General features: G+C 37.8%; 2 protein-coding genes across 10 annotated transcripts in view; one reads left to right on the top strand and one right to left on the bottom strand.

Annotated features, from left to right (window-relative positions):
- The window catches only part of FBXL13 (F-box and leucine rich repeat protein 13), a 208,574-nt gene that overhangs the window by 94,690 nt on the left and 89,791 nt on the right, over nt 1-24,093 (bottom strand). The window contains exon 10 of the mRNA XM_082473917.1: nt 1,805-1,857. Within this exon, the coding sequence (XP_082330043.1) occupies nt 1,805-1,857 (53 nt within the window). The remainder of the gene's footprint in view (nt 1-1,804; nt 1,858-24,093) is intronic.
- LRRC17 (leucine rich repeat containing 17) overlaps nt 1-24,093 on the top strand; it is a 194,138-nt gene that overhangs the window by 80,352 nt on the left and 89,693 nt on the right. For 3 of the 9 annotated variants that reach the window (XR_014266955.1, XR_014266956.1, XR_014266957.1), the window contains exons 2-5: nt 5,165-6,069; nt 14,431-14,586; nt 17,906-18,279; nt 18,761-20,599. Coding sequence is in view for 4 of the 9 variants with exons in the window: in XM_082473605.1 (XP_082329731.1) it covers nt 5,301-6,069; nt 14,431-14,586; nt 17,906-18,303 (1,323 nt within the window). In the remaining 5 variants the exon portion in view is untranslated. The other 6 variants (XM_082473605.1, XM_082473603.1, XM_082473604.1 and 3 more) reach the window with 4 other exon arrangements.

Genomic DNA, 24,093 nt, shown 5'->3' with positions numbered 1-24,093 from the left:
CAGTACACTTTTTCCCAGCAGGAATGGAGAGAACAAACATCATGTGTGGCATTATAGTTCAATACAAAGAATCTATCTTCAAAAATGTTCATGGTGCCAATCAACCGTCAAAGTGATTGTGCACCTGGTGGAAGACTCCGGCAAAAATGCAAATGAAATGGGACAAGGAGGAAGATAGAAAGCTGGTTTACACCCTAGAGAGGTAGCCACACAGATGAAAATATATGGGAGCCAGCAAGAGGAAGATGAAGTAGGCGTTACGTAACATAGAATAATCTGATTTTCCCTTTGAGATGAGGAGGAAGTTTGAAGGAATTTTGTTCTCAATATTTAAAAGAGCTCAAATTTCCATCCCCAAGTACTTGAGCACATAAATGCAAAAATTGTTTCGGTGTCTACATTGCAGGATGGTCTATGAATTTGTCCATGATGCACTCAAATCTTTCCGGATGTAATATATTCATAAGGCAAGCTTCTTAGAAATCAAAGCTTTTTGAATGAATGTTACTCAACTCCTTAAATGTAAGCCTGTCTCTCAGTCTTTGTCTCAAAGGGAAAGACAATAGTAAAATGTAGCTGGATAAAGTTATCAGCCCTGTGCATTATTAAACTCTAAAACTGGAAAAGACTTTGATGTTCACAAATTCAACACAGATGGAATTGTTTTGACTTTCCTATTAGAAAGCAAAATTAAAAGAATATGATCTTTTATTCAAGTGAGAACTAAAGCTCCCTGAGGGCAAGAACTGAAACTTAATTCATCTTAAATTCCCTTTAAAACCTCTATTTTATAACATATAAGTTCCCTATATATCTTTATATATAAAGATAAATATATCTTTAACATAGTAGGTGCTAAAAATATCCACAGAAAAGAATGAAATCGAGTAGAGATCTGAAAGAAAGAACTGTTAATGATGAGGCTGGGTAGGTAGCAAGGAGGAGCCAATTCACGAAGTCTTTCCACCTGTGCCAAGGGGCATGGACTTCATCCTGGAGCTGGTGCTTAATGAGGAGGGGGAAGCAATCAGGCTGTTCATTCTTTTCCCTCCCATCTCCAAGCAAAGAGCACAGCCGGAGCAAAGGCAAAACAGCAAGAGGAGCTTGGTGCATGCAGGAAAGAAAGCATAGCAGCTTGTGGCTGCTGAAACTTAATGTACATGCAGGATTTATAAGAAGATGAGGCTGGAAAGGGAGGCAGAGACAAGACCACCGGGGGTCTCCAAGGTACAGTAATGTTAAAGAGCTTTGACTCTCTCCAATAGTGTAGATGATAAGTGTGTGTATAAATGATGGCACATGGTAGTGAAGTGGTCAGATCTGCCTTTAAGAAGGAATATTCTGTGTCCACAGGGTGTAAGACAGATTGGAAGTAGAGGAAAGCCTGGAGACAGGGACCAGGAAGGAGTTGGCTAGAGTTACATGTTCATTTCCATCCTCTTTGGCGCCACAGTGATAGCCATGAAGACTTATAACTTGAGCCTACTGTCTCTGCTGGGGCCCAATTTTTTCTGTCTCATACACACATGGCCTTAAACGTAAATATAGTTCATTTTTGTGTAATTGTTGAATAGTTTCCACTTTCCAGAGACTCCAACCTTGGACATATCTACAGGAATAATAAGAGCATTACATAAGTTGGGTAAAATTTCTTGCCAGTGTTTAACATAGTTTGCTTTTCTCCATATTTAATCCTAAATGAGCACACAGGCATGTATTTTGGCAGAATCTCTGTGTATTAGTGCTCCAGTGGAGCAAGTCTGAATCTATATAAACAACAGTAAAATAAGCTTCTTATACTCACTGTGAGTGTTGGACAGTCAGAGACATTCAGCTCTTGCAAGTTTCTACAGAGGCCTAAATCAAACAAGTTACACATTATTAAACACCATATTACAAATGTTTAAAATTTTTCCATCCTACATTCACTGCTGCGTATTCATTAGAAAACAAACCAAAACCCCGGCAAATAACTTGGTCCAAGTGTATGGCTTCCTTTCCCCAGAAAAAATGATTTATTTTGGCTTTAAAAAGTATACACATGTTTATTATTGTTTGAGGATTAAAGAAGGAAGGGGGAAAGAGAATACTATTTTGGGAAGAAACTATATATACTTAGAGCTTTCAACTTTGAAGCACTTGAAGAAAACCTGTCTTTTTTGTGGCATGACATTTTTGTTAATTTGAGGGGTTTTCCTTTTAACATTCAAACATACAAAAAAGTTGAGAGAATTGAAGAATTGTACAGTGAATGTACTCATCACCCACCCATATTCTACAATTTATGTTTTACTATATTTGCTTTATCACATATCCACCTGTACATCCATCTCTCTGTCCCTCAATCCATCTTAATTTTTTATGCATTTTAAAGTAAGTTGCAGACATCAGCACACTTCCTCCCCAGAAATAATTAAGCATGAATATAATGAATAATTCATCATGCATAGTAATTAACAAAATATTTATATTTTAGGTTAGATTTACATACAGTTTACAATGAGTTGCAGATTGAGATGTGGAGAGTCAGAAAGGTCAAGTGCCTGATTAGTTCTGGAACCAGAGACACCTGCACAGCTTGTGATCTGGCAGGGGAAACAAGACTTGTGTTACACAATCAGCTCTCTGGGTCTAGACTAACAGTAAGTAAAACTCCAAATCTGAGACAGAAGAGAAGCAGTGAGGGGAGGGGACACAAAACAGTGAATGGGAGGAATGCTTGGAGCAAAGAAGGGGAAAGGCATTCTAGATGGAGAAGACCTGTACAAGCAGGAAAACTCCAGGTAAGGGGGTGATCCTGGCATTCACACTGCTACAATGAATAGGAAACATATCTGCCAGTTATAACCAAAGACCCCCATGACAATAACAACAGAAATGTTATTAATTATAAATCCATTTTGAATATTTCTCTCTCTGCCAAGAATGGGCTATGTCCTAAGTAATAAGTGCAAACCAAAACCAATTTCAGAATTTTAAAGATGAAAACAATTCTTAAAAATTTACAGCTCTTGACAGCAAAGGAAACCATAAACAAGACAAAAAGACAACCCTCAGAATGGGAGAAAATATTTGCAAACGAAGCAACTGACAAAGGATTAATCTCCAAAATATACAAGCAGCAGCAGCTCATGCAGCTCCACATCAAAAAAAACACAACCCAATCCAAAAATGGGCAGAAGACCTAAATAGACATTTCTCCAAAGAAGTTATACAGATTGCCAACAAACACATGAAAGGTTGCTCAGCATCACTAATCATTAGAGAAATGCAAATCAAACCCACAATGGGGTATCACCTCACAATGGTCAGAATGGCCATCATCAAAAAATCTACAAACAATAAATGCTGGAGAGGGTGTGGAGAAAAGGGAACCCTCTTACACTGTTGGTGGGAATGTAAATTGATACAGCCACTATGGAAAACAGTATGGAGGTTCCTTAAAAAACTAAAAATAGAACTACCATACGACCTAGCAGTCCCACTCCTGGGCATATACCCTGAGAAAACCATAATTCAAAAAGAGACATGTACCACAGTGTTCATTGCAGCACTATTTACAATAGCCAGGACATGGAAGTAACCTAAGTGTCCATTGACAGATGAATGGATAAAGAAGATGTAGCACATATATACAATGGAACATTACTCAGCCATAAAAAGAAACGAAATTGAGTTATTTGTAGTGAGGTGGATGGACCTAGAGTCTGTCATACAGAGTGAAGTAAGTCAGAAAGAGAAAAACAAATACCGTATGCTAACACATATATATGGAATCTAAAAAAAAAAAAAAAAGGTTCTGAAGCACCTAAGGACAGGACAGGAATAAAGACACAGACATAGAGAACGGACTTGAGGACAGGGGGAGGGGGGAAGGGTAAGCTGGGGTGAAGTGAGAGAGTGGCATGGACTTATATATACTACCAAATGTAAAATAGATAGCTAGTGGGAAGCAGCCGCATAGCACAGGGAGATCAGCTCGGTGCTTTGTGACCACCTAGAGGGGTGGGATAGGGAGGGTGGGAGGGAGACGCAAGAGGGAGGAGATCTGGGGATAGATGTATATGTATAGCTGATTCACTTTGTGATACAGCAGAAACTAACACACCATTGTAAAGCAATTATACTCCAGTAAAGATGTTTAAAAAAAAATGTGCAACTCTTGGAAGTCATCAGTAATACTTAAGGGAAAAATAGATACCAAAAAATATAATAACTAAATTTATGAGATTATTAATATTTTTATAGAGTAGTTACCTGAATTCATGCAATTCAACAAATATTTATCAAGAATCTGCTATGTGCTAGAAACTCTATAGGTGCTGGAAATACAGCAGTGAACAAAATAGAGAAAAATTCCTGCCCTTAGGAAGTTTACATCCTAGTTGGGGGAGAAGGACAATAAACAAAAGAAGCAAAATATCTTATAACAGAAATAACAGATGGTGATACGTGCCCTGGAGAGAAATAAAACCAGAAACGGAGTAGAGGGCGACCAGCGAGTGGGAAGGGGTACTATGTTTAAATAGAGCAATCAGAGAAGGTTTTGCTGAGAAGGTGACATTTGAGCCAAGGTGTGCAGGAAATGACAAGGACAGTTGCCGTTTACCCTGAGCATTTCTGGAGCCCACATTCAACATGATTGGTGATTGGGAGACAGTAAAGGAAAGAAAAAAATAAGCTCAGGAGAACATTCATTGGAGTTCTACTCTTATTTGCACATCTTAAAGCTGTAAGGAGAATCCCTTTAATTTCTTGAATCCAGTTTCAGTTTTCATAATGCTAAGTCCTAACAGTGTGGAGTACTTCCCCTGGATCAGGCACTGTGAATTGTCTGATGCACATGAGCCTGTTTCATCTTCCCAACAATACTAGAGGTATCCTCAGTCCCACTTTACAGATGCTGGAGATAAGGTTAAATAATTAGCCTGAGGTCACACAGTTCAGCAAGTAGAAGAGCCTTGATTCACACTCAGGGCCCGAACATTTAGCCACCAAACCAGGCAAGTAGGAGGGTGTGGAGCCTTCTACACCACTCTTCTGCATGTGCCTTTATTAACGGAATGCCTTTGCTTAAACATAAAAGTAACTTGAAAACTTGCTATTATTTGTCAATTGCGGTGCTCACAATGGTCTCTAAATATTTTTTCCTCCTGCAGTCTAGGGGCTCCACCGTACCTCAGCTGGGTCTCATTGTTCCTGAACTGCATTAGTTAAGATTACCCAAACTTGGATTTCAAAGGAATACTTTCATTGTTCCACCTGTCACACCAAGTAATTGGGGCCAGCTGGATGTCAGGATGCGCGTGGTTACCATCTTAATCCTGCTCTTCTTTTGTAAAGCCGCTGAGCGCAAAGGAAGCCCTGGCAGTGCGAGAAACCGAGTGAATCACAGCCGGGCTGGTGGGAGCCGGAAAGGCTCCAGCCTGGTCAAACGCTACGCTCCAGGCCTCCCCTGTGAAGTGTACACGTATCTTCATGAGAAATACTTAGATTGTCAAGAGAGAAAACTAGTTTATGTGCTGCCCGGCTGGCCTCAGGATTTACTGCACATGCTATTAGCAAGAAACAAAATCCGCGTACTGAAGAACAACATGTTTTCCAAGTTTAAAAAGCTGAAAAGCTTGGATCTGCAACAGAATGAGATCTCCAAAATTGAGAGTGAGGCTTTCTTTGGTTTAAATAAACTTACCACTCTCTTACTGCAGCACAACCAGATCAAAGTCTTGACAGAGGAAGTGTTCATTTACACACCTCTCCTGAGCTACCTGCGTCTTTATGACAATCCCTGGCATTGTACTTGTGAGATGGAAACGCTTATTTCAATGTTGCAGATTCCAAGGAACCGGAATTTGGGGAACTACGCCAAGTGTGAAAGCCCACAAGGACTAAAAAATAAAAAACTGAGGCAGATAAAATCTGAACAGTTATGTAATGAAGAAGAAAAGGAACAATTGGATCCGAAACCCCAAGTGTCAGGGAAACCCCCAGTCATCAAGCCCGAGGTGGACTCTTCTCTTTGCCACAACTACGTGTTTCCCATACGAACACTGGACTGCAAAAGAAAAGGTTTGTAAGTTTCTTACTTATTCATTTTCATGGATGATTAAAAATGCTTTTTGAATCTTAGGAATCTCTGCATCCCCCACCATGACTTAGAATTTTGGGAGCATTTCCACCAGAAATCTTTCCCCAATGACAATGGAATTTACTGCGAGCTCAGGGTGGTTAGTGATTTGGGGAACGTTAGAGGAGGGTAGGAGGTATGCTCAGGAGGGGCAGCCATTTGGGTCCTACTCTTATTTGCTCATCGCAAGCTGTGGCTGTAAGAAATTTCTTTAATCTTAAATCCAATGTAATTTAACTTACGTAGGTAAACCAGTGGGTATGAAATCAAGTGCCAATGCTGTCCGTATAACCTGATTTACACCAATTAAATTGAAAACATGGTATGCATCTGTGGGGAGATAATAACCTCAAGGAAAACCATGTGCAAAGCAGGACAGGTGAGAACACCACGAGAAGGAAGCCAAGTGGGCTGTAGTGATGGTGTGTCTCTAGTTCTTATAATTTAGTCTCAAGGTTTTCAAAAACACTTGCTAAATCCTGTATCTTAATTGTTCCCAAATTATCCAAAATAAAACATAAAAATATTGAAAAAAAAACTAACTTGAAAGTATTAATCCAAGAACTATGAGACTAAGAATAGCTTTCTAGAATATTACTTTCTGCAAATCATTACTGGCTTTTACATCGCACACAATCTTGGGCTAGTAGTGTGTGGGATTTGTGCATACAGGACAAATTCATGAAATAAGAAAACAGATGGGAGATTTCAGTAAGGCTCTTGACATGTTAGTGAAGACATTCTCAAAGTGTGATCTGGGCACCGCTAATCTACCCTAGGACAACAAGGCATTTGAGTGTCTGTTTCATTTCTGGCATGGGTTAATAACTTATATGTAATATTAAATTAAAGACAGATGTCACTGAATTAGGGTCATATAGAGCATGGTATCATTCCTTCCAGTTATTTTAGGAGGGTTTGTTTTAAGAACAGAAAGGAAAGGTTAAGAGAAACATGGAGACTCTGGCTCCTCTCAAGGAAACCATAGGCAGAAATCTGTGGACTTTGAAGAAGCAGGAATAAATTTGTTCATTTATCAGCGAACTCATGCTCAAGACTTGCTCCCTCTCTCTGACTGTGGAAGGTGGCACCTGGTTAGATCACACCACGACTACATGACACCAAAAGGTTTGCTTACTATGACTCTGTGAATTATATATCGTTGATGCTAGAGTAGAGCAATTACAGTATCGTAACCTGGGAGATGCCGTTGTGGGATCCTCTGAGTTTGAGAGAAAGCGCTCATTAATTGAGAACCTACTATGCTCCAGGTATTCCACACACATGCTGTCTACAGCTGCCAGCAAGGTAGTATTGATAGTATCCCCATCTACGGTTGAGGAAAATGAGGCTAAGGGAGGTTCAGTCTCTAGCTCAAGGTCTCACAGGTAAGCAGCAAAACTAAGATTTGAAACTTGGTCCAACTGAGCCTGCTGGCATCCAGAATTAATCTAACCATGTTCAAACAAGCAGCTGGAACAAAGAAAGCATTAAAGAATTCCAGAAAAGTCAGTACATGAAGTTTCTCTGTAGCCAGATTGGGTAGAATTTTCCTAACACAGTTAACAGTGGGTACTTGGTGCTTCATGCCAAAGAGCATGTTTTACTAGGATTTCCTTTGTGATGCTTAAAAACTTGAATTATATATTTTAAAAACTAATACAAAGCTACTATTCCTAGACTTGAGTTAGAAAAACTACTTGATATCGCTAAGGTTCTATCCTCAAGCTAAAGTTAATTTGCACTTGCTGCATCAGGTGACAAAGAAAATAGTAGAGTTAAGCTCATTAATTATCTGAGAAAAATGCTATCAACACAAAATTGAAGATTTCTACAGCTATACCACACTGTAATTTAAGAAAAGATAACATAGTAGGAAATAGCTTTCTTTTTTACTGCTTTTCTACTCTTTGGCCATTCCCTCTCCAGTGAGCCTATTTCTGCCTTTGTCTTTTTTTCCATGATATTTTTCTCTTTTTTCTTGGCAAAAATCAACTTATAAAAATACAAATATATTTTTTATTGCTTTCCTTCCTCAACTTATTGTTGTCTAAACACAACCTTGCAGATATGCCCCATAAATTCATTCCTCATGCTTTAAAAACACATGATTTACTGGAAAACAGTATAAATAAAGTTTATATGACATGCACAGTTAGTACATATATACTAACCCTAAAGGACAACTCAAGTTCCTCCATTTGTTAATGATGACATAAATCAGAGCCTATACTTTTTAGATTATAAAATGAAGGGTAGTTGTGTCTTTTAATATCATCAATATAAATCACTCACTATGGTTGATATCAGTCTATTGATTCAGCTGACAATTTTCATCTTTTGATATATTGTTGATTCCCATAAGTTTAAAGTCAAAGGTCTTCTCTATTAAATTCCCTTTGGTACTGCCTGGCACAGGGCCATGTTCTTTAGATTGATGGTAATAATTGAGCTGCTTTCTTTGCTCTTACAAAGCAGTAATTTAAGCAACTTTTAAAAATAAAAATACATAGAAGTTAAAATCATGGCTGGAACTCAAGTATGACACTGAATTTTATCCATTGTAGTTTTCCTTATCCCATTCTATAACTAGATAATAAATGTCAAATACTGAGAATAAATGTTCAGCAGTGTTCATCTCTAACTCCCTGCCAGAGGGTAGTAATACTTTTGATTGTGCTCACATGTTGGACACTATGTAGGATCTAAAGAAGCCTAAAACATGCCATCAAGAGTGGAACTAGCAGTGATATTAATGAGAGCTGCCATCTAAATGCTCTGTGTGCCTAAGACATAGCAGTTTCATGCATTGTCATTTACTCCTCACAACCTTAAAAGAAATACTAGTATTATCCTCATTTTAGGAAGGAAGAAGTTGAGGAGTAGAGAAGTTAAGTTGCCCTTCGAAGGTCACATAGGCAATCCCTAAGCAGTTCCCAAGCCATTGGCCACCATGCACTGTCCTCTCTTCCTTCAAGATTCTGGGTATGCCTATTAACCAAGAAGAATAAATAAAAGCCTTCTGGGTGCTTCCTTCAGTATTGAACCCTCCTCTTAGGCTCTGTACAATTCATCATATACGTGATCACACTCAAGGAACCCGAATACAGATTCCCTTAACTCGGGAGTTAGTTGTGCCTTTCCCAGCTGACAGATGATGAGTCAGATGGTGTGTGTAGGGTACCTAATACATGCCAATTTGACCACGTAGACCTCAAAGATCACTATTTTTGCCTTAAACATCTGACAGCAAGAAAAAGAAACAATAGCTTTATTCACTGGGTGACAGGCACTTTGCCAACAAAACTTAGTCTTTCAAAGGGAATAAATGTGAGATTAGTTGAAAGCCATGTTTATGCCATATTGAGATGGATGGATTTGCCAAAAATACATGAGAGGGTTTTAAAACTGCTTTTTAGCTTCACATTTACCAGAATAATTTACCATTTTAAGGATTTATTTTACTTCTAAGATTAGGGCTGGGGAGAATTATGACCATAAATTACTCCCAGCTGCCTCTGAAGATAATTTCACCATTAGTTTGAACAATAATTAAGAATCTTTTATTTGCAATACACAGGACCATTTATATATCTCTTTACCTACCACTGCCAAGCCTTCAGAGTAGTTCTGACATTGCTGACAATCAAGGTAGCCTACTAAATGAGAAATTAATGGAAAAAATTTCCCAATTTCCTCCTCAAAATCAGCAAGGTTTGGTTGGGGGAGAGGCAATGCTTGTCAGGGGTGATAATCAAGTAAATATGATATTTGTTGAAGGTTTACCAAAAATCTCAGATAGCAGCAAATAACCGTGTGGTGCCTGGTCTAGAAATGGGGGCATTGACCAAATTTGACTTCTGGTCTGGGGAAATTTGTATTTGTGTAATCTTTATCAAAGACAAACATACTTCACATCAACATTTGCATTTCTCATTCAAGTTTAAGGTTAAAAACTAAAGAACCGTTTTTACTCATCAATACAACAAATAAGATTTTTCCCTGTTTTTCTAAGCCTACTAGTAAAGGCTTTGGTTTGCATTTCCTGGTATTACTTGTGGATCCTATTTTTACTCAAGTCTGCCGGTAACAATGCCAAAGTTGGTTCTGCAGTTCATATTCCTCTTCCACAGGTCTGCCACATTGCTTAAGCTGGGTTTCAGGGTGTTCTCATAAACATTTTTTTCTACCCATTTATTTGTGGTTAACCCGCTTTAGCTTGTCCTACAGTGGTTGCTCGGGAGGTCTCTGTCATTCACCCTCATGTCCAGCCCAGCAGATGTGGGTTCAGCAAGCAAGTACTGATAAATAGGCTGTTTTCCAGGACCTAGGAGATACTAACTCTGGTGGCAAGGAAGACCTACAGCCCTTAATGGCTTTGTAGGGCCTTGGTGAGGACTTGGGCTTTTATTCATAGTGAGATGGGAAGCAATTAAAGGATTCTGCCATCTGGAGGATGGCAAGCCATCTGGTAAAATGACAGGATCTCACATGTTTTAACATGATCACCTGGGCTTAGGACAATATTGGGATAATCCAGACAAGAGGTGATGGTGGCTTGGACCAATGCGGTAGCAGTGAAGGAAGAGAGGAGAGGTGGGATCCTGGGTATTTTGAAATAAAACTCTATTCCTCTTTTAAAAATCTTCTAAGAAAATGCCACAGCCATTCTCAATAATTATTCCAAATGCTAAATGTCAAGAAATTATTTCTTCTGCCTGTCCTCAAGTGTCTCTGTGGTTTTCAGTTTTTCCTGGGATATCCATCTCCTTCTTTACATGTAGTGCCCAAGAGAGAATATAGCTCTCCAGTCAGGGTCTTGCTGGTCCTAAAGGGAGGATTACCTCAGCGTTGCAACATTATAATAAGTTCAAGTCTTAAAATCTTTCACCTTTCTATATGTTGGCAGACACAACTCTAGGTCAAGCAAAACAATGTCTTATCAGAGGATGGAAATAAAATCAATCCAAATTTTCAAAGCATTTTTATTACAAGAGGGCTCAATATTCCTGAATCATTAAACTCAACACATTTAATGAGCTCATTATTTCCCATATGTTGGTTAGATAACTTTGTTGCTGCCTAAGAAACTACCCCAAAACTTTGTGGCTTAAAACAACACACTTTATTACCTCACAGTTTCTGTAGGTCAGGAAACCAGACGTGGGTTAGCTGAATCCTCTACTTCAGGATCTCTCACAAGGCTGCAATAAGATGTGGTCTCACCTGGAGGCTCAACTGGAAAAGTATCCTCTTCCAAGCTCATATGACTGCTGGCAGGATTCAGTTCCTCAAGGGCTGTTGGACTGAGGGCCTGAGTTCCTTGCTGGTTGTTGGCCAGAGGCCACCCTTAATTACTTGCCATGTGAGCCTCTCCAGAATGGCAACTTGCTTCACCAAAGCCAGCAAAAGAGAGTCTGCTAGCCAGACAAAAGTCACAGTTTCTTATAACCTAATTATGGAAGTGAGCTCCTATCATATTTGCTGCATTCTATTATTAGAAGCAAGTCACTAGGTTCAGCCCATACTTAAGGGGAAGAGTTTATACAAGGGCATGAATATCAGTAGAGGAGATTGTTGGATGACATTTTAGAAGCTGGCTGACACATACTACTTATTTATTTATGATATATTAGGCACTGTTCTAAACTTCCCTCAGGAAGCTTCCATGGCAAGGAGGGTGCAAAAATGAAAAAAATCAGTAAGATGTATGCTGTGACTGATGCTGATAACTGCCATTGAGAAAAAGCAGGAAATGGTATTATTATTGCTCTTGTTGCCTACTTGAAAGCAGGGAGATGTCATTTTAAATACAGAGCCAGAAAGGCCTTATGGCTATTCCAATATTTTGACCCCCACCCCAGTTGCTCCCCAATCCCCACTTAACCCAACGTGACAAGCTTGAGGATTCTAAGCAGATGGAACAGCATAAGTGAAGCAGGAAGGTACCATGAATAGGCAGCAGAGCATAGTGGTTAGAAGCATAGTTTTGGGGGCTAGCATGTCTGTGTTTAAATCCTAGAGTGTGTACCAAACGTAAAATAGATAGCTAGTGGGAAGCAGCCTCATAGCACAGGGAGATCAGCTTGGTGCTTTGTGACCACCTAGAGGGGTGGGATAGGGAGGGTGGGAGGGAGGGAGATGTAAGAGGGAAGAGATATGGGAACATATGTATATGTATAACTGATTCACTTTGTTATAAAGCAGAAACTAACACACCATTGTAAAGCAATTACACTCCAATAAAGATGTTAAAAAACAAAAACAAAAAAAAAAACCCAAACACTCAAGGCAGAGATACAGCAGCAAAATTGTCAGCTGCTTCCCTTTATACCCGCTGAGCCTGGGTGTTATTAAAAAAAAAAAAAAAAAAATCCTAGAGTGTGACTATGGGCAAGTTGTGCCTCAGTTTCTTCATCTGTAAAATGGGGATAATGTACTTAGCTCATAGGGTTCTTGTCACATAATACTTGTTAGGGCACCTAGAAAAAGTTCTTGTACATAGGTACTAAGATACCAAGATCCCATCAAGAAGAAAAAGCAAATTTAACAGTAATAAGGACACCAAAGAAGGAACTACCAATACCATCCCATTAACCATGGATTCTGAGCTGTTAAAAGAAAGGGGGATATAAGACTAAGTCTTTATGAAGGTAAACATACTATGAGTTAAGAAATCATATATACCAGAAGGGTTTTTTTTTTTAATATTTGGGAAGAATTATCAGTAAGTCAGTTATTCTGTAGCAAAAAGGGAATTATGGAAAATGGATACCACCTTTCATAAACTTACTGTACCTAGTTCAAGGAATTTCTACTTATTCAGAAAGTCTTTGGGTCATGCTCTTTCTCAGGTGTGAACTAATCTGGACATTTTATTTGTTGCTTCTAATTTTCTTTTGTGTGAACAGGTTTGTTTGTCTTCACAGGCTTCACTTGCCCTACTTAAAATTGAATAAAACCTCTTCAGAATATTTTGCTAAAGATTAAAAGAAAGGGCAAGTATTATGCTAAAATATAAAATAAACACACTTTATAGTATTTTAAAGCATGATTTAAAGACAAATATAAATAGTAAGAGATAAATTAGGTGAACCTTGATTTCCTATTAACCTATGAAAAATAACTGGACTCCTCTTCCAGAGGCTTTTTGTAGTAGTAGTCATTGTTGTCTCAGTAGTAGTAGTAGTTGTAGTAGTAGTAGTAGTTGTAGTAGTAGTAGTAGTAGTAGTAGTAGTAGTAGTAGTAGTAGTAGTAGTAGTTGTAGTTGTAGTAGTAGTAGTTGTAGTAGTAGTAGTTGTAGTAGTAGTTGTAGTAGTAGTAGTAGTAGTTGTAGTTGTAGTAGTAGTAGTAGTAGTAGTTGTAGTAGTAGTAGTAGTAGCAGTAGTTGTAGTAGTAGTAGTAGTAGCAGTAGTTGTTGTAGTAGTAGTAGTAGTTGTAGTAGTAGTAGTAGCAGTAGTTGTAGTAGTAGTAGTAGTAGTAGTTGTAGTAGTAGTAGTAGCAGCAGCACTATTGTTACTACTGTTTTTCCTGAGGAGTCCAGTTACTTCAGTCAGTACCTTGGGAAGAGTCAGGGAGGAGTGGTGGAGGATAAATTAAGTCACAAGGATTCAGGGAATAAGTGGGTGATGAGGAAGCAGGGGGAGCAAAGGAGGACGATTCTTTCTCCAGTTTTAGCATCCAAGGAAAGGAGAAATAAGGCAACAGCCTGAGGGTCATCAAGGTCGAGGGCTTTTTGTTTCTTTTTTAGGATGGCAAGATCCGAGCTTATTTGTTGACAGAGGGAGTCTGAGGAGAGGGATAAAATGAAGATGCAACAAAGAGGCAATAATTAATAGTGAAAGCTCTCAGAGGAGTGGGAAGGGAATGGGAGGGGACGCAGGTAGGGTGGTTTGATTTGTGGGTTTCATTTTGTTTCAGCTTTCTGTTTGTAAGAGCGTCCCAGGTGATTCTAACAGACGGCCAGGCTTGATCCCCCACCCCCCCCACCCCCACCCACCCCGCCTGATGCCCAGCCAGCTGAGCTTCACTGCCTGCTGTCGTGCTCTTGATTTCTTGCCGCCTCTAGGAAGTTTCTCAGAACAGTTCATCAGGGAGTGATATCTGCTCCTCTAAGTGCGATGCACTTGGTTCGCTGGGCTTTGGTGGAATTTAGCATATCCTGAGGCTTGTTCATATAGTAATGTTCTTCGGCTTTAGATGGGATTCAAGAGCTGACTCCTCAGTCACACAGGGATAAGAGTGAGAGAGCAAATGGGGGCAAGAGGAGAGCTTGATAACCTGAACATTTTTATTTTTTCCAGAGTTGAAGAAAGTTCCAAACAACATCCCTCCAGACATTGTTAAACTTGACTTGTCACACAACAAAATCAACCAACTTCGACCCAAGGAGTTTGAAGATGCTCATGAGCTAAAGAAATTAAACCTCAGCAGCAACGGCATTCAATTCATAGATCCCGGTGAGTTCCACAGAATAGCCTTTTAAACAGGTGACATGTGTTCTCTGTTTTTTTGTTATGGCAACATTTATAGTAAATACAATTTAGTTTTTAAAAAACTAGTAAGAAGTTTGAATTTAAATTAAACATGATGCTTATAGTAGAACTTGCTTGGCACTCAGAAATATTTGCCGAACTGCTGCTTTATGAAGTATGTAATAAGCAACAGTCATTCAATTGGTCCAAATAAAAGAAGTGTTTTGTAGAATATACTTTAAAAATAAGAGTGTATGGCTAGGGCTTCCCTGGTGGCGCAGTGGTTAAGAATCTGCCTGCCAATGTAGGGGACACGGGTTCGAGCCCTGGTCCAGGAAGATCCCACGTGCCACGGAGCAACTAAGCCCCTGCACCACAGCTACTGAGCCTGTGCTCTAGAGCCCACACGCCACGACTACTGTAGCCTGCGCACCTAGGGCTCATGCTCCGCAACAAGAGAAGGCACCTCAATGAGAAGCCCACGTACCGCAACAAAGAGTAGCCCCGGCTCACCACAACTAAAGAAAGCCCGCACGCAGCAATGAAGACCCAAAGCAGCCAAAAAAAAAAAAAAAAAAAATAGGGTATGTGGCTAGTGGTCAATAATATGCTAAACATGTTGTGATTTTTAAAAGGAAATTCAGATCTGGCATTTTCTTTGCTTTTCATTAAGTCCAAACTTATTTAAAGTAAGACTTTAACTTGTTTAAAGTAAACTTGAAACAATCTGCTAAGCAGAATAAATTAAGCTCATAAAATTAAGATCTAGTGTGCTCATAAATTAAGATAAAATGTGCTCAAACTAGAGCCAGATGGATTTTATCTAATCCTAGATCAAGATCAATTCTCTTTTCAATCCTTCAAATCTCTTCTCCATTTGCTAAGCAAAGCCTCTGACAAAAATGAGCATGGTAAGTTAACACACTGAATTTTAGAAAGAACTGAGAATTACTGCAATGTTGATCAGATTTGTAATGTACATAATATTTGTGCCTTCACAATTTGAAAAGCTCTGTCTTTAAAAATGTGTATTATTACTATTAATAGTGCAATGTTAATGTCATAAACATTTTAAGTACAATTGTTTCTTGTTTTCTTAAAGGTAATTTAATACCATTAACAGAACATTAGGATTTTAACATTGTAGAAGTAAAAACTGAAAATGAATATTCTAGAGCTACCAAGGCATATTTTAGTATTAATAACATTTTTAAATATTAAGAAATCATAATTTTTAAAAAATTTCAAAGGAACAGCAATATGCTACACTCATACCTTAGCCTGTACAGATAGTGTAAACTTGGGAGTATCTTCAAATTTTGAGATCAAAAGCAATTTTCATTTTACAGTGAATAAGAATACTATAGAGATACTCTTCTCCCAAATGAAGCAATCATTGTATTAGTGTGCAGGTCAGTCACTGGTAGCCGGTCTCCACAAAGCCAGGCCACGGGGTGAAGAATCTGGAGGTGGAGATCCTCTTTTGCTCAATGAGAACCAAAGAACTGCAAGACAAGCATGCCTGTCTCGGGTCCCTGGGCAAGTGTCTAATTTCCCCCCGCTCGCCCGCATGCAGCAACAAAGACCCAACGCAGCCAAAAGTAAATAAATAAATTTTTTTTTAAAAAAAGAAAAGAAAATTGTGAGATCATTAACTCACAAAATGTTAGCAAATTTTTTAAACTGCAGTGTCTTCAGAACTATCATTGCAAGGGCTGACCTTTTGTTCCTCCCCAGCCACCTGCTCCCCTCTCCCAATGACCCAAGTCATTGCTTTGCACCAAAGTAGACTTCTTTTAGGGGGAATTAAGGGTTTTGTCTGATAACAAATGATATGAAAATAGTTAATGGTATTAGTTTGAGAGCATATTTTTCAAATTCAAAATAAGGGCACTGTATGCTCTAATGAGAGTATTTAAAAGAGCAATGAGAAAATGTTTGAAACAGAAACAAAATATTTGAAATGAGCGTTGACCTGTAAATTCTAGAGTACCTGGTCAGTTTACATCAACTGAAGTAGGGATAATTTAGGTTTAGATTTCTTTACTCTCAGAGGGGAAAAAAAAGCTTTTTGTTGTATTATTTTGTGTTATGTGTTTGATATTTGTTTTAATTATCCACCCTCCAGCAGAATTAAATACATATGGATTCAAAGCTGATAGCTACCATAGCTTGCCAAAATACAACCAGATGTCTTCAAAATGCTGATAAAAATTTTTTTGGTTTTGGACAATACGAGAATATAATTCCTTCTCCCTGGGAAGGAAACTGGGAAATGGCTATTTTCTAGGCATTTTCAGAGTTATATCCCAGAGAGCTGTCAAATCACCCTCAAACACGTTTCTCATTTTTTATGCACTTATGTCTTACATTTGAGATATTTTCCTAATTCATGCCTTTTTTGTGGCATCTTTCCAGTGAGTATTAAAAAATGCACATGAGCACAAAGTACATTTTTAGAAAGCTAACTTAAAACTGATTTTTCAAATAAAATATTGTATTCTAGTCAGTTTAATCAAGGGGAAAGCTTTGTCTGAGTAAAAACATATTTCAGAATTTTGCGTTTAGACACGTATACTGTTAGGGAAATATAATTAAAACCGAAGTCTTCACCCAACACAGAAATCCTCTCCACAAAGGTAGTAGAGAAAGAAGATTCTTTTATTATTGAATAAGCATTAAACCAGAATGTGATGTACATCACAGGCAATCAGCTAAGAGATTGCAGAGACAGAAAGAAATCTCACCCTTTGTATAGCCAAGCAGATACAACCTAACACATACGTGTTTTCAGGATAAACGATAACTAGTTCTTAAGTAAGAAGACTTGACAGCACCGTTTGTCAAACATTGTTCATTCTAACCTTACTCGCAAGTGAGTTGGCATCTGTGTTAGCTAATTGGCTTTATCAAGCGGAAAACAAACTTCTATCTTTATGGCAAGAGATAATTTTGTGACTTGGAAGAAGGCTCCTACCCTCCCACAGAAACTGGGAGACAGGTGTTATCTCCCTTGATGTTTCCATTTCAAAGAGATGGCTCCCAGGTTCTTAAGAAGGACGATCCTCATAAAGCTGAAAAAGGCCTCTTTAGTCTTCTAAAGGATATGTACACATTTCAAAAAGAAGAGAAAGTACTTGCAAGTTTTCTAAAGTAAGAACTCTGAGAAAAAGGAGGGGAGGGAAATCTTTTCCTTTATTTTCAATAGAGAGAATTAACTCTCTTATTTTTAATTTAAATTTATCCTTATACAGTGCACTTAACCCAATTACTCATTGGTTTAATAAATATTTTCTGTTTCTAGCTGCTTTTTTAGGACTCACACATTTAGAAGAGTTAGATTTATCAAACAACAGTCTGCAAAACTTTGACTATGGAGTATTAGAAGACTTGTATTTTTTGAAACTCTTGTGGCTCAGAGATAACCCTTGGAGATGTGACTACAACATCCACTACCTCTACTACTGGTTAATGCATCACTACAACGTGCACTATAATGGCCTGGAGTGCAAAATGCCCAAAGAATACAAAGGGTGGTTTGTGGGAAAATACGTTCGGAGTTACTATGACGAATGCCCCAAAGACAAATTACCAGCACACCCTGAAACATTTGACCAGGATACAGAAGATGATGAATGGGAAAAAATACATAAGGATCACACGGCAAAGAAACAAAGTGTAAGAATCACTATTGTGGGATAACTTAGAAATTGTTCTGGTTGCAGCTAATTTTGTATTTGCTAAGCTGGTGTTGGAAAACCGCATGTTTACATTTTGATTAACTGTTTTACCTATTTATGCAGGGTTACCCAGCTAAAGGAAGGTTCCCTTAATTATTATTATTGTTGTGACAGTATAGTAATCAAGGGAATACTCTCATCCTGCTTGCCTGCCTGTTTGCAGAACAGCTTTTGATGATGATTCCACACTGGTAACCTGCAGGAGTTGGGTCCTAATGATGGCGTTAGAAGGTTATAATGTTCTGTATAAATGTTTTTACTGCTTTTTGAAAATGAAAAAAAAAAAACCTGGTTCATTTTTACATGCTTTTCAAGAGCTGCTTGTACATACCTAAAGATGATCAAAATGAAGAGATACAAATGCTTAGTAATAATAAAATGTAATTCTCTCCCCTCTGCCCCCCAACTTTTTTTTTCAGTAAGTCAGCTTATGCATTGAATAAATTTCCATTTCCGATTCCTGTGCACTCCAAAATGAGGTCCTGGTAAACCCAAATTCTCAACTACTTTTCACTGATCCTTGCAAAAAACTGTCAAGCTAGACCTGAAGGAGAATTGCCACAGGCAATAAGCCAAGAATCTGAGAATTATATTAGAGACCGCTCAGAAGATGGGACTCTCAGGAGCAGTTGTAGATGATGTGAACATGAGCTCTGAACAGGTATAAACACTAGTAAATGTGGAAACAGCACTGGTTTTTTAACAGAGTTCAGACTAGGAAGCCACCTGTTAGTGGGAAGGATCTGAGAGCCCTTCCTGCTAAGCTAATATGTCAAGGAACATAAAACAGGATGAAATTAGGATTCAGGGTCAGGATTTGGGATGAAAAAGAAGCAAACAAAAAAGGAAGTGATATCACAAGCAACTGAGGGCAGAGGTGGTACCCAAGAGAAGCCCCATGATTTGCGTCACAGGTTAAAATTAGATCACCTGGAGAAACAATCACCAGAAAGAGAGGAAGTGTCTGGAGACTGACCCCATCAGTTTGTATTTTGATAGTACTGTACTATTAGAAAAATAAAATGAAAAGAAATATGTACATATCATTAGAAATACCACTTTTTCCTTTTTATGCAGATTTTCTTTTCACTGAGTTGAATATATTTCCATTTCTTATATCAAAGTATTCATACAAAGCTTAGGAACTGGTCTTATCTGATACTTGTACAAATTTCCAAAGTATAGAACATGGTAAATAACAAATAGTATTGAGCATTTCTTTTTTTTTTTTGGCTGCACCACGCGGCTTGCAGGATCTTAGTTCCCCAACCAGGGATTGAACCCAGGCCACAGCAGTGAAAGCACCAAGTCCCAACCACTGGTCCTCCAGGGAACTCCCTTGAACATTTCTTAAACACATATTAGAGGCCAGACACTGTGCTAAGAGCTTCACGTATTCTATTTCTGATTCTCACAAGATCCCTCTGAGGTACATAATATTATCTGCCTTTTCTAGATGAGGAATCCAAGGCTTAGAATGTAGGTAACTTGGATAGAGCCACAAAGCTGGCAGGTGGCAGAGCCTGGATTCAGGTCTGCCTAAGTCCTTTCTACTGTGCAAGGCTACAGAGCACTCTAAACGATACCTTTAGTCATGGCTGCCTCACATCAGAACTTCCAGAAACAGACACTAAAAGAATAGTAGGTGCTTTTTCTCCTGAAACACCTATGAGGGCGGGCGATAATCTTTGGATCAAGTCAGTTAATTCTATTAATATGTATGGGAAACCAAGAGAGTGGCAAGCTGAAACAATTGCTGGAGCTGGTGGTTCAGGAAATGACGCTGGATTGTAAGGTTCTAACCGCTATGCGCATTTTATCAATGGTTTGGGTCAGGGTGGAGACTTAAAAATACTGGTTCTCAATGCAGATTCTCACATTGTTCAACATGAGGTATTGAAGGTAGCTGTTAAATTTGAAGTGTTACCAGAGAGATGTAATAAATTCACTTATTGTTGATGAGCACTCAGAGTGGAATATTAAAGAAAACATCCAAGATTTGATGGTGGAGAAAGCCAGGTGGGACCTCAGTGGAAGACAGAGGCACACAGTGGGAATGTGAGGGTTCTGGAAAGAAATAAGGGCATTAAATCTGATTCAGAGAAAGGACTCAAGTTACTCTCTGGTTTAATTTTTGGAGGTTAGCTGGGAATTTTATTGGTTTATTTTTATATTCAGGATCATTCCCAGGGATCTATTTGAAAATAAAGCTCTGGAACACATCATGATAGAAATTGATCCAGACCATCCAAAAGTAAGTCATTTAGAATTGCTAATATCTCCCAGGGCCAAAATTTAAATACGTTTTTAAAAGCTTAAAATTTGCTCTCTTTTTGTATCAGAGTTTATATTTTTTCAGGGAAGCATAGTTGATCAGTGATGGAATTAATAATTAGATACCTCCTCTTCTGCTAATTTCTTTTTTTAATTAATTTGTATTGGAATATAGTTGATTTATAATGTTACGTTAGTTTCTGCTGTACAGCAAAGTGAATCAGTTATACATATACATATATCCACCCTTTCTGCCAATTTCATACTTGATTGATTAATAACTTGCCTTTGCAACTTCCTTCTGTCCAAGAGGTGATGAAATTCAAGAGATTTTTTTTAAAGTATATTTTATGGTAGTCAAAAATAATACAATCCTGAGATCTACATATTTGAACATATATGTTTAAATATCACTTGAGTTTTTATCCAAATACCCAAGTGTGGGTTTTTTTCAACTAGTTCTAAGAGTCTTTGATTTTTCTGAAGTAAATAAGATTTACTACAAGCTGAGTTCTCCTGAGTCCTAAGCCTGAGTCAGCTCTGACTTAATTCTTGATTATTTGGGAAAGATATTTAACATTAAACAGTTCAGATTATTCATTTACTAACCATCCCCTCCTCTGGAGTTTACGCCCTGGATCAATTAACGTCTGTTTCTGAGAAATCTGAACAAGTCTCCTGCTCTAGCAAATAGAAGCAATTCAGTAATGAGAATCTACTTGCCTAAATTCTGTGAGATGTTGGGGCTTCTTTCTGCAGGAGGTGGAGTGTTGGTGAATGATGTAATATGTATATGATATAATATGTATCAGTCAACAGTGTAACAAGGGAACTCCCATAAGACCATCAGCTGCCTTTTCAGCAGAAACTCTGCACGCCAGAAGCAAGTGGCATGATATTTTTAAAATGATAAAAGGAAAAAGAATAATCTACTCAAGGCTATCATTCAGATTCAAAGAAAAGATCAAGAGTTTTATAGACAAGCAAAAGCTGAAAGAAACTGGGTTTACAAGAAATGTTAAAGGGACTTCACTAAGTGGAAAAGAAAAGGCCACAACTAGAAATATGAAAATTACAAAAGGAAAAATATCTCATCGGTAAAGGCAAATATACAGTAAAGGTAGCACATCAACCACTTATAAAGCTAGTAGGAAGTTTAAAAGACAAAAGTAGTAAAATCATCTATATCAACAATAAGTAGTTAAGAGATACACGAAACAAAAGATGTAAACTATGATGTCAAAAACAAACTTGGGGGGAGTAAAAATGCAGGGTTGTTAAAATGCATTCAAATTTAAGAGATTAGGAACTTAAAATAATCAAATATGTATAAAGATTGCTGTATATACACCTCATGGTAACCACAAACCAAAAATTTATAATAGATACACACACACAAAAAGAGAAAAAAATCCAAACAAAACACTAAAGATAGTCACCAAATCACAAGGAAAGAGAGCAAAAGAAGAAAAAAGTAACAAATTGGTTTAAGATGGCAGACTAAGCACATGTTTCAGTTTTCCTCTCCTACCCAAATTACAAGAAATAAATGATATTTAATCTACAATATCCTTGGAAAACAAAAAAGAATGGTCTTGGTGGATCAGAAATTAATAGTTCCTAAAAATCCAAAGGCAGACATGACCAGATTGAATGAGGAACATGCATAAGATGGCTGCTGTAAAAGGTGGAGCAGCATGATATCTTTATGAAGGGTGTGTCCCAGAAATTAAAAGATATAATAATATTAACACCATTCTCATTAAAAATATGAGAAAAGGACTCAAGAACAGGACAAAATGGCTGCATATCCATGCTACTGAAAAAAAAGAAGTAAAAGATATAAGAATAGAAATGAATGGAAATAAAACTGTTAATATTTCCAGATGACATGATAGTCTACCTAGAAAACCTAAAAGATTCAACCAACAAACTATTAAAACCAAGAAGATAGTTTAATACGTGATCAGGTAAAATAACATCATATATAAAACTACTGCTTTCTTCAGCACCAGCAATAACCAATTAGAATTATTCCATTTTGTATTTTTTCTTTTTCAATTAAAAAAATATTACAGATAACAGTTGAAACCCCTTGTGAACCTCTTCCCCATTTCATTCAACTCTCTCCACCTCAGAGGTAACCACTATCTTGCATTTGGGGTTTTTGATTCCCATGCATGCTTTTTATATTTTACTGTGTGTGTGTGTATGTACGAGTGTCCTTGAATATATAGTATTGAAATTATTTCAAATATAAAGTATATGGTATTATTTTACACATTGAAATGTTGTATACAAATGGTATTAGATTATGTATATCATTCTGCAACTTGCTTTTGCCCATTAATATCTTTAGACTCATCCATGTTGATATTTACATGTGTTTATGGCATTCTTTCTCATTATCTGAAGCCAACATGGATATATACTTTTTGAAATCTATTTTTTCTCTCATTTCCAGAAATACACATGGAAACTTAAAAATGTACCTCAAAGGACATATGCGTTAATGCAGTGGGCTGAATGTGTCCCCCCAAAATTCATATGTTGGAATCCTAACCCCCAATGTGATGGTATTAGGAGGTGGGACCTTTGGGATGTAATTAAGGTGGAACTCGCATGAATAGGATTAGTGCCCTTACACAAGGTATTCCAGAGAGCTCTCTCTCCTGCTCTCTACCATGTGAGGATACAGGGAGAAGACAGAAGTCCACAACCCAGAACAGGGCCCTCACTAGAGCCCAACCACGTTGGCACCCTGATCTTGGACTTCCAGCCTCTAGAACTATGAGAAATAAGTTTTTATGGTTTATAAGCCACCCAGCCAAAATGGAACTTTATTATAGCAGCCTGAACTAAGACGATTAAATACAGACTTCACAAAACAGCTTGGAAAAAACTGGAAATAACCTCAATGTCCATCAATAGGAAGAAAGTTAAATAAGTTACAGTATAGCCATAGTATGGGAAAATAATTTAGTAGTTCTATATGTACTGACATGAAAAGATTTCCAAGACATAATAGAAAATATAAGACAGTATGACCCCTTTAATGTTAAAAGTTAAAATTGTGTATTTTTAATCACAAATACATAAATGTATTTTAGAAAAACAGAAAGACTGATAATGTTGAGTACCATGGGGTAAGTGAATGGGTTTGAGGGAGATGAAGGTAGATTTCTGCTTCTACTCTCTATTGTTAGAATTTCTTTAATGAGAAGTTCTTATATTGTATTTTTTTAGTGGATAAACTAATGACATATAGATAGAAAAATGTTAGACAAAAAAAAAAAAAAAGCAGTCAATAAGAATGACCAAAGGACCAACTCCCAGGGCATACAATCCAGCAAGAGCTGACTATATTATAGGACTTTTAAATAGTTTTAGTAGGCATTCTTATGGCCTAAGGCGGTAATTGAAGTTTCCATTTTAAAATACAAGAAAGCAAGGCAAACAGTTGTAATGAACATACTTA

This window comes from Balaenoptera physalus (genome assembly GCF_965194825.1).
Source record: "Balaenoptera physalus genome assembly, chromosome: 8".
Taxonomy (NCBI): domain Eukaryota; kingdom Metazoa; phylum Chordata; class Mammalia; order Artiodactyla; family Balaenopteridae; genus Balaenoptera; species Balaenoptera physalus.
Note: the sequence above shows the minus strand (reverse complement) of the source record. Positions and strands in the feature narration are given on the sequence as shown.